General features: G+C 40.7%; 1 protein-coding gene and 1 pseudogene across 1 annotated transcript in view; one reads left to right on the top strand and one right to left on the bottom strand.

Annotated features, from left to right (window-relative positions):
- Positions 1–19067, top strand: part of LOC141275655 (uncharacterized) — a 52915-nt gene that overhangs the window by 5029 nt on the left and 28819 nt on the right. Inside the window, 2 exon segments of the mRNA XM_033844092.2 lie at positions 8329–8482; positions 9837–11435. Of these exon segments, the coding sequence (XP_033699983.2) occupies positions 8329–8482; positions 9837–11435 (1753 nt within the window).
- LOC101328329 (synaptobrevin homolog YKT6 pseudogene) lies at positions 2476–3072 on the bottom strand (annotated as a pseudogene).

The raw sequence follows: 19067 nt of genomic DNA, 5'->3' as shown, positions 1-19067 counted from the left end.
AAGAATAGATACTGTGCCACTAATTAAGTTGAAGAAACAAGTATAGTTACAGGTTTTAGGGTAAATCTTAAGTTTAATTGTGTCATCTCTTGGCATTAAACCCTCTTAGGGTTTCCCATCGCCTTCAGGACAAAAATCTGAAGTCTTCAGTATAGCTTCAGGGAGCTCTGGAGCTGGGGTGGCCCTTCGGAGTTGCTCCCACTTGTGCGATGGGACAAGCATCCTATCCTGCATCAGCAGTCACTGGATGCCGGCTTCCTCGGGAGGAGCCAGGGGCTGGGACGAGGCACTTGCCTCTGGCTGAGGGCCAAGTGGACAAGGACGGCGCAGTTGCAGCGCTGGGCGTTCCAGCAGCAGCAGGGAGGGCTTCCTGAAGAAGTGGGTGACGGGCTCACCGACTGGGCTCCTTACAGGAGGTTGTTTGCCTGCATCCCTCCTGTTGCTGCGGCCCTTCTCTCCCCCGTATTAAGGTTCTCCCTGTGTGTATACTTGTGGCGCGGGGCGGGGGGGGGGGGTATGTTGATTCTAAGCATTTAAGAACGTGTTTTTGTCACACAGAATAATCCTACCTGAGAAAGAAGCTCAGAGGAAGAGGAGAGAAAGGAGAAGGAATGGCCCTTTCCCAGGTGAAGGTCATACTCTTTGTGGACTGTTCTCTCCTTCCTAAAATGACACGTTTTGGACGCGCTGAGCTTCTCGGTCTCTGAAGGTTCCTGTCTAAAATATTTACTCACACACAGGGCCTTCCCTCAGTCTCCTGTCACCTCCCTGCAGATTCCATGTCACTGTGACCCAGTGACGGGGAACTTGGGAAGAGCCCCCTTTCAGGTGGTCATCCCGTGAAAGGTTTTATACTCAGGTGTGGATTGGAGATGGGGAGTCGGCTCTGGTGTCAGTGAGGTAGAGCAGTGAGGATCGTGTAGTGCACCCTTCTGAGTGTCCCTTCATCTCCACGTAAACCAGGATGAAAGCGACTACATATGTAAGTGATGTACTACTGTGCACAGATACCTGAGGAGGTCTGGGCAGGAAGACTGATATGGGGAAACTTGCTTTGTCGGATATTATAAGTTCCTTTGAAGTTAAGTGAATCAGTGTGTTTCTGACTCCAAATTATCAGTACTTTAGAATAGAATGGAAAGTTCCAAAATAGAAATAAGGTATAGAGAGGGTGTTTTAGTACATAATTTGTTTTAAAAAGTGGAATCAAGTTAATTGTCTAACTGGAAAGGCTCTATAAATTATTCACACCACATTCATTTCACAAAGGCCCAGGTGTTCCGGTAAAGACTCTCATGCAGTAGGTGTTTTAGATTAAAATGATTATAATTTAGCCAAGACATAGGAGCAGAACTTTCTACCATCAGAGAGCCTGGAGCCACATTCTGATTCTACTAACTGTTGTTCAGGGTTATATTTTTTTTAATTAGACATCTCATGTATGTATATTTGTGGTTCAGCTCCACGTAGTGATGCGGTTTAGAGACTGAGAAGTAAAACATCCCCTTCTCTGTCATGTCTTCCACCATCACTTACTGTCTCCATTAGGTACAACTGTTAGCTCTTAGCCCAAATCTTATAAAAATACATTTTATAATCTAAAGTGACTTTAGAAAATATTTTTTGGTAAATGTTTTGTTATGGTATTTTATTCTGCAAATTTTTAAAAAATTTTAATTGGAGTTGCTTTACAATGTTATGTTAGTTTCAGGCGTATGCAAACTGAATCATTGTACATATACATATGTCCACTCTTCTTATTTTTAGATTCTTTTCCCATACAGGCCATTACAGAGTATTAAGTAGAGTTCCCTGTGCTATACCGCAGGCTCTTATTAGCTGTCTGTTTTATACATAGTAGCGTGTATATGTTAATCCCAATCTCCCAATTTATCCCTCCCCCCCATTCTGCAAATTTAAATATTTACACGCCATATGTGTTGGAGTTATTTTCATGTTAGTAAACATAGAGATGACTTTCTCATTTATTTCCTCATTGGACTATTCTCTTAATGAAAACACAAGGGTTTTCACACATTTTACTGTTAAAAACAAATGCCATAGTGGCTGCTTTTGTGCAGGCCAACGTCAGTACAGATGTCTAAGGATTTCTCCAGATTGGGCAGCTTAACCATGATTACTGCATTAATGATGGCGTTTCCAAGGAAGAACAGACATTGCGTACTAAGTAAAGATTTTTTTTTAAAATTTTTTTTACGGGAGTCACTGAGCTTTATGGTTTCATTCGGCCCCAAAATACACTTTTAGGGGACCTCAAATTACTAGACATGTGAATCTGAACGTTCCCTCCCCACCCCCAGGTCCCTTCCACCCTTCAGTTCCTCCCATGAGCTCTAAAGCCAAAGTTGAGTCTGTCCCACTCGGGTCGTTCCACAGCGGCTCTGCTCCCTGGTGGCTGCAGTTGTGATGTGAATGATGGTGGCGTTCCAGCGCAGGGGCCTCTGCCAGCTGCTGTCACATGATCGCACAGCATGAATTTTGCTTCCAGGCCGTTTTATAGAAGGCTTTAGACTGTATTCCCAGCGCTTCGGACTTGGACACTAGGTCATCTAGCTTTCTGCCTCGCTCTAACAAAGACTCCATGGTGTTGTGCAGGATGATTTTGGTCTCATCTAGTTCAGCCTGCACTTTAGTCATGGGGTCAGCTGCTCAGGTGTTCTGGTATCTACTGAGGTGACCATCCAGGCCTGCGTACTGGATGGTACCAGGGATCCAACTGGCCAGTCTATCCTGTCGACCTGCTTGGAGAATTCATCTAGTACTTTCTCCAGCAAGGTAAACACCACCTGGGATGAGTATTCACTGTCAGCAATGACTACTCCCACCAGACTGTCGTTTCTCACGTAGACATGGCCCAGATAGTCTCTGATAGAAGCTCTGCTGCCTTTCGAGGAGCACTCCACAGTCAGTTGACTTGTGAAGGTCATGAATTCCTGAACGCTGGACCTCTGGAAGAAGCTGAAGGAGGACACGTCGTACGCGGCTTTGAGCAGCACCGCCTTGGCATAGCCTTTGTACAGGACACTGAGACTGTACAGCTTCATGGCGCCGTGCCCTCAGGCTGGCTACCCGCCTGGCCACGGGACCAGCTCGCAGGGAGCGGTGCAGCGCCGCCCCCTCGAGACCACCCCCGGCTCCTAAGTAAAGATTTTAAATCAACTGTTTTAAACATACTCCGAGAGCTACAGGAAACCATGGACAAAGAACTAAAGCAAAGTGGGAGAACAGTGTTTCAACAAATAGAAAATATCAATAAAGAGACAGAAATTATAGAAAAGAGAAGAAAAAGAAATTCTGGAGCCCAAAACTACCATAGCTGAGATTGAAAATTTATTACAGGGTTTTGACAGCAGATTGACCATCAGAATAAAGAGTCAGTGAACTTAAACATACATTACTTGGAATTATCCACTCTGAGCAGACGAAAGGTAGAAAAAAGAAGAACAATGAACAGAGACTTAAGAAACCTTTGGGGCACTCTCAAGAATACTAGTATAGGGGACTTCCCTGGCGGTCCAGTGGTTAAGACTCCACACTTCCAATACAGGGGACACAGGTTCGATCCCTGGTCAGGGAACTAGATCCCCGAATGCTGTGTGGCACAGCCAAAAAATAAAAAAATGAAAGAAGATGTACATGGTGATTCTTAGTTAAACAATGTGGGCACAAAATCAGAACTCGATAAACATTTGTTTAAAAAAAAAAAAAAAGAATACCAGTATACATATAATAGGGGTCACAGAAGGAAAGGAGAATGGGCAGAAAGAATATTTGAGGAAATAAGAGCTGAAAACCTCATAAATTTATTTAAAAACTACAAATGTAGGAAACTCAACAAATTTCAAGTGGATAAACACATAGAGAGCCTGGGCAACACACATAACCAACTGTTAAAAGACAAGAAGAGAATGGGGAAAGTAGCAAGCAGAAACAACTTCTCGTGTACAGGGATCCTCAACAAGATTAACAGCCTATTACTCATCAGAAACTGGAGGCCAGGAAGGAGTCTGATGATATATTTAAAGTTTGAAAGGTTAAAATAAAAAAACTACCAGGAATTCATTATCATGGAAAGTATGCCTTAAAACTGATAGTGAAATTTAGAGATGCCTTCGTAAACAAAAACTGAAGGAGTTCATGCTGACTCACTTATCCTACATGAAATATTAAATGGAGTTCTTTAGACTGAAATGAAAGGATAACATCAGTACCTCAAAGCTGTGGGAACAAATAAAGAACAATGGTAATGTAACTACATAGGCATACCTAAAAGCCAGTATTATTGTATTTTTGATTTTTAACTCATTTTTTCCTATGCAACTTAAGAGGCAAATGTGTAAGACAGTAATTGTAAATCTGTTACTGAGTGCAAAATGTATAAAGAAGTAATTTTTGACAATAACAATATAAAGGGGGACAGTATAGGAGCAATTGTTATATGCTATTAAAGCTAAGTGAGTATCAACTGGAACTCAGATATTAGTTTAATATAAAGTAATAAACTGTAATTTCCAGGGTAACCACTAAGAAAACAATTTTAAAATATACAGAAAAGTAAATATGAAGGGAATCCAAATGTTATGCAGAGACACAAAGAAGGAAGCAAGGGAGGAATTACAAAACAAAGAAGATATTGGACATATAGAAAGCAAATAGCTAAATGGCAGAAGCAATTCTTCCCTTGTTTAGAGTTACTTTAAATGTAAAAAGATTAAATTCTACATTAAAAGGCAACAATTGCAGAAATTTTTTTTTTTTTTTTTTTTTTAAATGGTATGCGGGCCTCTCACTGCTGTGGCCTCTCCCGTTGCGGAGCACAGGCTCCTGACGCGCAGGCTCAGCGGCCACGGCTCACGGGCCCAGCCGCTCTGCGGCATGTGGGATCCTCCCAGACCGGGGCACGAACCCGTGTCCCCTGCATCGGCAGGCGGACCCCTAACCACTTGCGCCACCCGGGAAGCCCCTGCAGAAATTTTTAAAAAATGATTCCACTGTATCTTCCTACAAAATGCTCACTTTAAGATCCTCAAATAGGTTGAAAGTGAAAGGATAGAGAAAGATATTCCATGGAAATAGTAATCAATCCTAGCTATGCTAATATCAGGCTAAATAGACTTTAAGTCATAAAATTGTTACCAACGATTTTTAAGGACATTATATATCAATAAAAGGATCGATCCATCAATATGATGAAACAATCATAAATAATATGCACATAACAACTAAACCCCAAATATTTTAAGCAAAACTTGGAGAGAGATGGACAGTTCAACTATAATAGTTGGAGACTTCAGTACTCCCCTTATAATAAGTAGAGCAACCAGACGGAAGACCAATAAGGAAATAAAGGACTGAGCAACTCTGTAAACCAACAAGACATAACAGACATGTACAGAACACTCCATGTAACAAAAACAGAGTGCACTCACAATTAATAATAGAAGGGATATCCTTGATCTGAAAAGGCATATTTATTAAAATCCCACAGCTAACATCATACTCACTGGTAGAAGACCGAAAACTTTCTTATAATGTTAGGCAGAAGACAGCGAGCCCCATTTTGCAACTATACTTCGGTATTGTACTGGAAGTTATAGCCATACAAATTAGAAAGAAAAGAAATAAAAGGTATCAAAATTGGAAAAGAAGTCAAACTATATTTACAGGATACATGATGTCATATTTAGAAAGACCTAGAGAATCCTCAAAAAACTACTAGCGATATAAGCAAATTTACTGAAGTTACAGAATACAGTATCAGTGCTCATTATCAGTTGTATTTCTGTACCTAGCAATCAACAAATTCAAAGTAAAACAATTCCATTTACAACAGCATCAAAAAGAATAAGAATTTAACCAAGGAAATGGAAGATTTATATAATGAATACTACAAGTATTGCTGAAAGAAATGAAAAAAAACTTAAATAAATGTAAAGATATCCTCTGTTCATGGATTGGAAGACTTAGAGTTGTTAAGATGGCAGTACTCTCTGAAGTGTTATGAAGATTCAATACAATCCCCATCAAATCCCAGCAGTCTCTATTGCATAAATGGAAAAGTTGATCCTAAAATTCATATTGGGGACTTCCCTGGTGGCGCAGTGGTTAAGAATCCACCTGCTAATGTAGGGGTCACGGGTTCGAGCCCTGGTCCAGGAAGCTCCTACATGCTGAGGAGCAACTAAGCCCATGCGCCACAACTACTGATCCTGCGCTCTAGAGTCCGTGAGCCACAACTACTGAGCCCGTGTGCCACAACTACTGAAGCCTACGCACCTAGAGCCCATGCTATGCAACAAGAGAAGCCACCACAACGAGAAGCCCGTGTACCGCGACGAAGAGTAGCCCCCACTTTCCGCAACTAGAGAAAGCCCGCATGCAACAACAAAGACCTAACACTGCCAAAAATAAATAAATCAAAGAAATAAATTAATAAAATTCATATTAAATTTGAACAGACCCCAGATAACCAAAATAAATGTGAAAAAAAGCAACAAAGTTGAAGGACTTACTGTTCCCAACATCAAACCTTACTACAAACCTAGAGTAATCAAGACTGAGGTTCTAGCATGAGGATAGAAATACAGATCAAAGCAGTAGAATGAGAGTCCACAAATAAACCCATACATCTGTGGTTAATTCCTTTTTTTGCCAGGGTGCCAAGAATATACAATGGAGAAAGAATAGTCTCTTAAGTGGTGCTGGGACAACTGGATATCCATGTGAAAGAGAATGAAATTGAACCTCTGCCTTTCTCCATATAAATAATTCAAAATGAATCAAAAACTAAATATAAGAGCTAAAACTATAAAACCGTTAGATGAATGCATAGGGGTAAATCTTCATGACCTTGGGCTTGGCAGTGGATTTTTTTGATACGACACCAAAAGCGAAAAGCAGAAAGACAAAATACATAAATTTGTCTTCAACAGAATTAATAATGGTTGTGCACTGAATGACACTGTCATGTAAGTGAAAACATAATCTACCAAATGGGAGGAAATATTTGCAAATCACGTATCTGGTAAGGGTCTACTCTCTATAGAGTATATGAATGCCTACACATCAGCAACAAAAATACAAAGAACCCAATTATAAGTTGGTCAAAAGACTTCTAGTAGACATTTCTCTGATCCTAAAATTGAAGAATAGAATATATAGAAACAGCCAAGAAGCACATGAAAAGATGTTCAACGAAGTTAGTCATTAGGAAAATGCAAAATTAAAACCACCATGAGACATCATTTGGGACTTCCCTGGTGGTCCAGTGGTTAAGAATCCACCTTCCAGTGCAGCGGACACGGGTTCCATCCCTGGTTGGGGAACTAAGATCCCACATGCCTCTGGGCAACTAAGACCACACGCTGCAACTACTGAGCCTGCACACCACAGCTAGAGAGAAACCTACGCATGGCAACAAAAGATCCTGCATGCCGCAACTAAGACCTGACGCAGCCAAAAATAATAAATAAATTTTAAAAAAAGAGATATCATTTCACACCAACTAGGATGAGTATAATAAAATGCAAAATAGCAAGTATTAGTAAAAATGTGGAGAAATGAGAATCCTGACACATTGCTGGTAAAATGTACTGCTGTGAAAAACAGTGTGGCAGACCTTAAAAAGTTTAAACAACGTGATTCTGATTCCTCTCTAGCTGTGTACCAAAAAAACATTGAAAACAGGTATTCACACACATATTTGTACATGAAAGTCCCAGCAGCACTGTTAACACTAGGCAAGAAGTGGTAACACGCTAAATGGCCATCAAGAGATGAGTGAATAAGTAAAATGTGGTGTAGTCATAGAATTAAATATTCTTCAGCCCTAAAAGAGGCATGTAGTACTGATACTACATCATGGATGAACCAAAAACACCATTCTAAGTGAAAGAAGCCACACGGAAAAGCTCATTTCATACCATTTATACGGAAATATCACAAATAGGTAAATGTGTAATGACAGTAGGCATTAGTGGTGTACAGGGATGGGGGCAAAGGAGAATGGGAAGCGATCGCTTAATGGGTAAATTTCCTTTAGCAACGATAAAAATGTTTTTGAACTAAACAGGTGGTGTTTGTGCAACATTGTGAATGTACTAAATGCCTCTGAGTGATACCTTAAAACAGCGAACCTTATGTTACATGAATTTCACCTCAGTTGAAAAAAACCGAGAAATGTAACTTGCTTACAATTATCTTATGGATCAGTCAGAACATTTGCTCCAGCCAGAGCTGCTTCTGTAATTTTGTGTCAAACTCAGAACTCTGTCCTTGTCCACTTGGTGAAATGTGCTTTCCTTTCAGGGACTGTTGACATTCAAGGATGTGGCCATCACGTTCTCTCAGGAGGAGTGGGAATGCCTGGACCCTGCTCAGAGGGCCTTGTACAGGGACGTGATGTTGGAGACCTACAGGAACCTGCTCTCCCTGGGTGAGGATATTTCCTCTCCGGAAGTTGGTAACTACTGTGTATCTTTGCATTTTCCCTTCTGAGTCTTTTATGAGCCCCTAGCATGCTTGTGAGAGTTTCAGATCTCCTCTGTTCTTGAGAGAGTGATTGAAGCTGTTTGGATTCAGAATGAAAAGCCTTCATAATGTGGCTTATGACTCTATAACTTCTCGCTTCTTCAGATGTCCTGTATTCATGCTTGATTAGTGGGGGTTGCAGAACATCAGCAGTCAGAAAGCCTTATGGCAGATTTTTAAAAATATGTCATTCTGTGGTTTCACTCTTGTGCTTTTGATTCTGTAGTTCGTGGAAGAGGGCTAGATGTCTGCATACTTCAAATAATCTAAGCATTCAGGAGGCACAGTTGACTAATTTTTATAATACATTTCTAGACCCAACTATAATTTTCTTTCTTCTTGCTGAACAAAGAGCTGGGCATGTGTTCTGGAACAGCATAGCATGTCATACTCCATTTTACTTTATGAATGGAAATCTCTCTTAAGCTGAATATTACCTCCATTTTAGAACAAGGGAAAGAGCCCTGGACTTCGGAGGGTAAAGTGAAAATAGGGAAAAATCCAGGCAAGTGGGAATATATCGAGATGTGAGCTCAGGTGGGCACAAAGTAAACTGCTCCATTAAATATTGTTTAGGAAATTCTCCTCAAATGGGAAGGATCTGTGGAAGAATACAAGTTTGTTTCTTTTGGGTGCTCAAAGGAAATCCCTCCCCCACACTAAAACTTGTCACTCTGTTATTCAGATATATAAAAGCTTAAGCTCCCCCTCCACCGTGATGCTCCAGCTCATTCAGAGCTGAGGAGAAGCTTTGTCATGACCTACAATACTCTATTTTCTGACACCATTGACCATTTTGGTGCCTTGGTTTGAGAGGGACTGAGATAGCTCTCTCTGGAGTCCTCTTTCCCCTTGATCTCTTTTGGTTTTCATTTAATACATATCAGGGCTAAGTCCTCTGTAGTCCTGACCGCAGGACCTATTTAGTTTCCTTTCATATTTAATATCCTTGGAAGAACTCAGGAGGTAGACAGAGTTCAGTGATTCTCAACATATATTTCACTTTTCCTTTTATATGTTCCTTCTAGAATGTAAATTCTTTCTTTGATTTTTATGGAAAAATCCGTTAGAATGCCAGAGACTATTATTTTGTATAATTGTGGTTACTTATTAACTTACCTGCTAGATTTATCATGGGTTACTAAAACATTTTATTAATTAGTATTGTGATATACAGACTTTTTAAAATATCTTTTTTCTTATATATTTCCATATGTTATTAAACACATTTTTTGTATAATTATGTAATTCAATATAAAATATTTATTTTCCAACTGATTTAATAGGAAGCCTTTCTGCTGGATTTGCAATCAAGGAGTTATCACCAAGAGAGGACATTACTAAAGGAGAATTATACCATCTAGTGATACTGGACAGAAATGACAACCATGGCATCAAGGATTTTGACTTCAAGGAAGTCTGTGCAGATGTGCAGGAGTGTGAGAGTGAGTGGGGATGTGATGCAAGAAATGACAAAGAAGTACTTTTGACCCATAACAAAAATCTCACTCATGGAGACGATCACGATAATAAGTCCTTAATTAATCTTCCTCAGAGTGTTTCTGTAAGAAGTAATGCACGTGAATATTTCACGCACGACAAGCCATTCATACGAAGTTCGTTAACAATGAAAAATAACGTCAGTGCTGCTAGAAACAGAGATCTCAAGTGTTTGGAAAGTAGACCTGGAGTGAGGCTGCAGGCTCAGGCGGCTCAGCTGCAGAGATGTGCAGCTGAGGAGAAAGTGTATGTGTGCGGTCAAGGTGAGAAGCCAGTCAGCAGTGGTTCCTCAGCTTCACCACTTCACAGAGTTCCTCCTAGTGTGGAAAACACGTTGCCACCTGCGCAGCACAGGAGAACACACACTCGAGAAAAATCTTACAGCTGTAATGACTGTGGGAAGGCTTTTAGCAAAAGCTCAAACCTCAGGAATCACAGGAGAATTCATTCTGGACAGAAACCTTACAGATGTAATGTGTGTGGCAAAGCCTTTAACCAGTGTTCTAATCTCACTACACATCAGAGAGTGCATACAGGAGAGAAACCTTACAAATGTCATGTATGTGGCAAGGTCTTTAGTCGAAATTCACACCTCGCAAATCATCAGAGAATGCACACTGGGGAGAAACCATATAAATGTCATGAGTGTGGTAAGGCCTTTATCCAACATTCACTCCTTTGGAGTCATGAGAAATTGCATACTGGTGAGAAACCTTACAATTGTAATGAGTGTGGCAAAGCCTTTGCTGAGCGGTCAAGCCTTAACAAACATCAGAAGATCCATACTGGAGAGAAACCTCACAAATGTATCGTGTGTGGCAGAGCCTTTACCATGCGATCAAATCTTACTCAGCACGAGACAATCCATACTGGAGAGAAACCTTACAAATGCAATGAGTGTGGCAGAGCTTTTACCCAGTTTTCACGCCTTACTAGGCATCAGAAAATGCATGCTGGGGAGAAACCCCACAAATGTAATGTGTGCGGCAAGGCTTTTATTGAACTTTCACAACTTTGGGGTCATGAGAGAATTCATACTGGTGAGAAACCACACAAATGTAACGTGTGTGGCAAGGGATTTACCCAACGTTCAAGCCTTATGGCACATCAGAGAATTCATACAGGGGAAAAATCTTACAAATGTAAAGACTGTGATAAGGCTTTCATCCAACGTTCACAACTTTGGGGTCACGAGAGAACTCACACTGGAGAGAAACCTTACAAATGTAATGAGTGTGGCAAAGCCTTTACAATGCGTTCATATCTTACTCAACATAAAACAATCCACACTGGAGAGAAACCTTACAAATGTAGTCAGTGTGGCAAAGCTTATACCCAGTTTGCAAGCCTTACTAGGCATCAGAAAATACACACTGAAAACAAACATAAACCTAACATATGTGGCAATGCTTTTATTCAAAGCTCAGGCTTTGGGGATCATCAGACAATTCACAGCAAAAAGAAACCTTAAAAGGTAATGATTGACACATAACTTGTGCAAGTATCCAAGCCTTGCTCAGGCTGAGAGACTCCCATCATGGAAAAGGAAGACATACGGATGGCCAACAGGTGCGTGAAAAGAGGCACATCCCTAATCATCAGGGAAATTCAAATCGAAACCACAGTGAGCTACCACCTCACATCTCTCAGGATGGCTGTCATCAAAAAGACAACAAATCACAAGTGTTGGTGAAAATGAGGAGAAAAGGGAACCCTTGTGCACTGTTGGTAGGATTGTAAATTGGTGCAGCTACTATGGAAAACTATATGGTGGGTCCTCAAAAAATTAAAAATAGAACTGCCATATATGATCCAGCCATTGCTCCAGGGAAAACAAAAATACTAATTCAAAAAAATATATGCACTTTGTTGTTTGTTGTATCATTATTTATAATAGCCAAGTTAAGAAAGCCACCTAAATGTCCACTGATAGGTGAATGGATAAAGAAAATGTGATACATATATACACACACACACACACACACACGTGATGGAATATTAGCCATGAAAAAGTGCAGTCTTAGCATTTGTAACAACATGAATAGCTCTGCAGGGTATTTTGCTAGGTGAAATGTCAGAGAATGGCATAGCACATGACTTCACTTATATGTGGAATTTAGAAAACAAAATACAAGGAAAATAGACTCGTACATAGAACAAATAAATGGTTGCCAGAAGGTAGGAGGGAGGGTTCGAGGTGTGTGTGAAACAGGAGAAGGGCTTTAAGAAGTACAGATCTGCAGTTACATAATAAAGCGCGGGGGTGTAATATACAGCATAAGGAATATAGTCAGTAATAATAACTGTATGGGGACAGATGGCTACTAGACTTACCGAAATGATTATTTTGTAATGTATGCAATTGTTAAACGATTATGTAGTACACCTGAAACAAAATATTGTGTATCAACTGTGTTTCAGTGAAGGGAAAAAAAGACTCCATCATGGAGAGATACCGTGTAAAACCAATGAGTATGGCAAAGCCTGTAGCCAGGACTCATACCTCACTTGATATCAGATTATACATCTTTGAGGAAAAACTACACAAATGACAGAATATAAATGTAAAACTGTTTTCTAAATTACTGTGCTTTTGGGGGTCACAGCCGCTTCTCTGGATTTGTTGACAGGACTCAGGGCCTCTCGATTATTATAGGAAGGGCCTACTCTACCAGCTGATCACGAACGAGAGCAGGACAGGATGTTGTGAGAACGAGGTTTTCATGTGAGTAGAATGATGGGTTACTAGAGATGGCATACGTGGGAGGAAAAATGGGGAGGGGGAACAATGGTCTCCCTGTCTTTTGAAAGGGAATGGCTGCTGTATATATAAAATAATAAAAATGAGACTTATTTTTGGAAACTGAAGACTGAAGACACAGTATTATAGAGGACAGTAATCAAAAGAACCAGAGTAGAATGTGCTTGTGAAGGCTGCAGATTTGGCCTCTGGAATTGCATTTTGACACCATTTTATTTGGAATGTATCATACTCATCCAAATAAGTAACATGTTGGGACTTCCCTGGAGGTCCAGTGGTTAAGACACTGCAGGGGGCATGGGTTCGATCCCTGGTCGGGGAGCTAAGATCCCACATTTCTCGGGGCGTGGCCAAAAAATAGGAAAACAACAACAAATAAGTAAAATGTAATCTTCTTTACAACCCTTAATCATGTTAACCCAAGCATATCCCACCGCATTGGGGCACTTTATAATAAATGGTCAGTAATTACACATCATCATGCTTTCTAAGTTGAATGACATCTGTAACAATTTCTTTCTATGTTAGATTCAAACAACAGTTTTTGAAATATATGTATATTCATAATTTGCATGTGAGCTATGAACTCCATAGTGTAACCCAGATTATTTCTGTAACTATAATGAAAATACCATAGCAGTACAATTTCAGACTCAAACCCCCTGAAACCTGCCTCCCCATTTGTAAATATGCACCACGTGATCAGATTTCTACATACCTTTTTTTGTGCGCGCCAAAACAAGACCCCTGGGTTGCACCTTTACGGGAGATGAAGATACAGTAAGCATATAAAAAATATTAGGAAATAAAATTTCAGAAATAGGGATAAAAATAATCTCTTTTTTGTGCTTGGAGTTGATGAAATAAAATTTGTGTTTTAAGGAAAGACAAGAAAAAATTAAACATAAAATTCTCTCTGTGTTTGTTTGGGCCTCCCTCCCTGCTGTGCAGTGTGCATCTGCATTACACAACCACAGCTCCTCAGACGTGGGAGTGCCTGCTCGACCATGAAGATCAATTTATTTTTTTCTTCTGACACTGGTGATTTAACTTCTTAAAAGAATACAGTTCTTTCCCAACTCTGTAGGAGGTCATGGTGACTTGCTGCTCGCTCTGTATGTACTAACCTGGATATGTATCCTTGGTGAACTTTTTGAAAAATTATCAGTATGTCATTTTGATGAACGATCCTTTGTCTTGAAAATGAATCCAACTGTGCCTTTGATTTCCAACAGGCAGAACAGTTCTCAGAGCTTTATGAGAGTCTGTCTCCCAAGTTAGAATCCTCAGTTTGGCTCAAATAAAATTCCCTTTTTTCTCCTTGATTTTTTTTTTTTTTTTTTTTTTTTTTTTGCGGTACGCGGGCCTCTCACTGTTGCGGCCTCTCCCGTTGCGGAGCACTGGCTCCAGACGCGCAGGCTCAGCGGCCATGGCTCACGGGCCCAGCCGCTCCGCGGCATGTGGGATCGTCCCAGACCGGGGCACGAACCCGTGTCCCCTGCATCGGCAGGCGGACTCTCAACCCATGCGCCGCCAGGGAAGCCCTCTCCTTGATTCTTAATTGAATTTTTGTTGACATTTTCTTGTTGTACTCAGTATGATACCAGAGACACCTATCAGAGGACACCTGGAGTCTACCCCAAACCGATGCTTGGTACCAGCATGGGTCCTTTGAGACGCATCCACTTCTCGGTACTCCTCAGCTGCTTTGGTGATTTCTCCTGATATTCAGACATCATTGCTTTACATGACATCCTGAATTTTATTCAAGCTGTTTTTTTCTTGGGACTTGAAGTCCTAAGAGGGAGTATGGTACATTCCCTAGGCAGGGACCTGGAGGGGGAACTTTGGAGTGAATTGGGTTGGCTGGTCTTTTTTTTAATTTGGCTTAAATTAAAAAGATTATATATAATCTGAACAAACCATTTGATAGTAGAATGAGGGACAGAGAAAGGAACGCTTACTCCTTCCAGCCACAAGGCCTTCTCAGGTGATTGAGAACCTAGTGGACATATCTGGGGATCAATCCTTCAGATGTGCTGGGGTCCTACAAGGGACCCCACTACAACCAGTAAGTAAATTCTGCTCGCCGCCGAGGGGCACAGCAGTTTTTGCTGGAGGGAGAAACCGAGACATGTAAGAGGCTCGAACCGACCCAAGAGTAACCTCTTGGGGAGCTGGACTCAGGAGCAGCACGCATGCGATCCATCACAGTGCCCTCAGAAAGTTGTTCAGATTATATCTGAATTAGGCTCCCAAAGTAATAAAGAGAAACTGCACTTCAAAGGCTGAACAGCTCCCTAGTCAACAGCCACTCGCTGGAACTCTGGCCAGCTTCGTGTGCAGTTGGAACAAAGCCAATACTTGCAAGCATTTAACTTTTAAAGGGCCAGGATGGCACTCTACTGACACTCCAAAACTGTAGAGAAAGCTGGTTTAATCTTTTCAATTCTGACCTTGGGAGAACAAGTATTCCCAGGAGAAAGCTTAAAATTTACAACTCTTACCATATCCTTGAAATGTAGCCCACGTTGCCTGACCTACAGCCTTGGGTCAGTTAGTAGAATTTAAAGCTGGAAAAGAACAAAGGAGTGGGGAGGGGGAAGGACTTTTAAACTGAAGCAGGAAAACTCAGATCTCAGTGTAGGGGACTTTCTTGGCAGTCCAATGGTTAAGACCCTGTGCTTCCACTGCAATGGGCCCCGGTTCAATCCCTGGTCGGGGAACTAAGATCCCACATGTTGTGCAGCGTGGCCAAAACAAAAACAAAAAAAACAAAAAGATCTCTGCGTCTATCTGGATGAATGTATGTCTATCTATACATAATAAATGTGATATGCCCCTAACTCCAGATCGTGTTATTAAAATTAACTTCTAAAGGAGCTCTACTGAATTGACTTACAAGTAAGTGCTTACAAATCAAATATTTGTAAATGTAACAAACTAGCTCAAAATTTCTTTTTCAAAAAAAAAATTCTTTTTCATTTATTTATTTTATTTATTTATTTTTGGCTGCGTTGGGTCTTCGTTGCTGCATGTGGGCTTTCTTTAGTTGCGGTGAGCGGGCTTCTCATTGCCGTGGCTTCTTTTGTTGTGGAGCACGGGCTCTAGGCGTGCGGGCTTCAGTAGTTGTGGCACGTGGGCTTAGTAGGTGTGGCTCTCGGGCTCTAGAACGCAGGCTCAGAAGCTGTGGTGCACAGGCTTAGTTGCTCCGTGGCATGTGGCATTTTCCCGAACCAGGGCTCGAACCCGTGTCCCCTGCACTGGCAGGCGGATTGTTAACCACTGCGCCACAGGGAAGTCCCAACCTATTGTCATTTTTGTAGGAATCTCCATTTCCTAAATATAAAGTATTAATGATAGCCCCGCTGTAGTTTTGCTGCTTATTAACTTTTCTTATGCATTTTGGCATAAATTTTAGCTGCACTGATCTGTCAGTCTACTCATGAATAATCATATCCCCTAGAGATAGCCTCCCTCATTTTGATTCATTTCTAGAGTTTTTGTGGCTCTTCTTATTTGCTCTTCATTCTGTAAGATTTTTGCAATAACGTTGCTAGCTCCAAAACTAGCTAAAGTTGTCTATACAGGGAGGCAGTAGTTTTTAATTAGCTTAAGGAGAATTGATCTTTTTGTAATATTGAGTTTTTCCAACCAAGAACAAGATGCCAATTTTCATTTGTTTATACCTACTTTCATATATTTCAGGAATGTTTTATAGTTTTACTCACATAGAGTATTTCTAACAGACTCACAGACATAGAGGACAGACTTGTATTTGTCAAGGGGGAGGGGATTAGGGGAGGGATGGAGTGGGAGTTTGGGATTAGCAGATGCGAACTATTATATATAGAATGGATAAACAACAAGGTCCTACTGTATAACTCAGGGAAATATATTCATACCCTGTGATAAACCATAATAGAAATGAATTATTTCATGTTTACTTTCTTTAGGGTTCATATTAAAAAGACTATACCTCCTTACTAAATGCCTTACATATATTGCAAAATTGATTATTCTTTAGGTGAAAATAAATCCCAAAGTCTTCTCAAGACTATATATTTACAGGGTTTGTCATCCACACCTGACAGAACGTGCAGAAATGGAAAACACGGAAAAGAGCTAACATATATCACAATTTTTAAATTAAAAGTAAACTTTCTAATATTCTCAAAATGAACATACAGATACTATGAAATTACATTTAGATATTATTGACTTAAGCATATTAGGATGTAAACAAGTTTTTCTGAAAGATATTTGAAGGTAATCCATCACAATATTTATAACTGTTATAAAGACAAATGCAGTTCCCATCAAAAATGAAAAAGAGGGCTTCCCTGGTGGCACAGTGGTTGAGAGTCCGCCTGCCGATGCAGGGGACACGGGTTCGTGCCCCGGTCTGGGAAGATCCCACATGCCGCGGAGCGGCTGGGCCCGTGAGCCATGGCCACTGAGCCTGCGCGTCCAGAGCCTGTGCTCCGCAACGGGAGAGGCCACAACAGTGAGAGGCCCGCGTATCGCAAAAAAAAAAAAAAAAAAAATGAAAAAGACATTTCTTTTGTGCCTTCTCTTTTTATTGTATCTATATGAGATGACGGATGCTGATTAAACTTATTGCAATAATTATGTCACAATATATGTAAGTCAAACCGTTATGCTATACACCTTAACCTTATACAATGAAGTATATCAATTATATCTCAATAAAACTCGGAGAAAGAGTTTGTTTTATTTGTTTGTTTTGGCTACGCCACGCGGCATGCAAGATCTCAGTTCCCCGACCAGGGATCAAACCCACGCCCCTGCAGTGGAACCGCAGAGTCTTAACCACTGGACCGCCAGGAGAGTCCCCAAGAGTTGGTTTTAAAAAGGCAAATAATTAAAACACTTTAGCAAAAAGAAAACAATGCAATTTATAATTTAATTGTAACAAAATATCCCTATTTTAAAAGCAATGGTTACCAACCTAAATTATCACATGCCTCAGGCCTCCAGTCTCAGACTGGAAAATCTTGTCGACGAAAATAATCAGTAAACAATCAATAATAAGAATAGAAATGACGTTTATTTGAGCCAAACTGAGGACTAGCCCAGAGCCTGCTTCCCAGATTACTCAGAAACTGCTTCAGAGAAGCAGGGTTTTCTGCCACACTTTTACATCTTGTCAGGACAAAGAACATTAAAAAAGTCAGGGTTACATTTCTACGGGTTTCAAAAAAAAAAAAAAAGAACAAATCAGCACGTACTCCAGCAAGTCAGCAAGCATAGCCTTGGCACTTGGGAAAGGAGTCTTTTTTTTTTTTTGCGGTACGCGGGCCTCTCACTGTTGTGGCCTCTCCCGTTGCGGAGCACAGGCTCCGGACGCGCAGGCTCAGCGGCCATGGCTCAGGGGCCCAGCCGCTCCGCGGCATGTGGGATCTTCCCGGACCGGGGCACGAACCCGTGTCCCCTGCATTGGCAGGCGGACTCCCAACCACTGTGCCACCAGGGAAGCCCAAGGAGTCATCATAAAAGGAGAGCCAGCATCTGCATCCCAAGAAGAGAGGCATTTAATCTTTATTTTTAGCATGAACACTCTTTAGTTCTGGTCAATGTGCCCTTTTCTTTAATAATTAAAGCAGATGTACAATGTATGTTTGCTAGGCCACAAACAGGCTATTTTATTTAACATCAAATTCAAGTTAACTCATGTATAAGCCAGAATGACTTCCCTATATCTCAATATGTGAAAACTGCTTTTATCAGTCTTGTCCCTATGAATCTCTGGAACTGAGCACAGTGTCCAGTTGGCCTCCTGCGAGAACAGGGAATAGAAACGGAAATGCTGTCAAGTAGGGTGTCAGTATGAAGTGGCTGAATCTACAGAGGCAGAGTTTTGGTTTTGGTTTTGGTTTTGGTTGGGGTTTTTTTCTGAAACAAGTATTTTTATTTTTAAATTTTAAAAAATTTTTATTTTATATTGGAGTGTAGTTGATTAACAATGTTGTTAGTTTCAGGTGTACAGCAAAGTGATTCAGTTATACATATACATGTATCTATTCTTTTTAAAATTATTTTCCCATTAAGTTAATACAGAATATTGAGCAGAGTTTCCTGTGCTATACAGTAGGTCCTTGTTGGTTATCTATTTTATATATAGCAGTATGTACATGTCAACCCCAAACTCCCCCTACCCTTTCTCCCCGGTAACCATAAGTTCCCTCTCTAAGTCTGTGAGTCTGTTTCTGTTTTGTAAATAAGTTCATTTGTA

The sequence above is a fragment of the Tursiops truncatus genome, chromosome 19, assembly GCF_011762595.2.
Source record: "Tursiops truncatus isolate mTurTru1 chromosome 19, mTurTru1.mat.Y, whole genome shotgun sequence".
NCBI classification, from domain to species: Eukaryota; Metazoa; Chordata; class Mammalia; order Artiodactyla; family Delphinidae; genus Tursiops; species Tursiops truncatus.
Note: the sequence above shows the minus strand (reverse complement) of the source record. Positions and strands in the feature narration are given on the sequence as shown.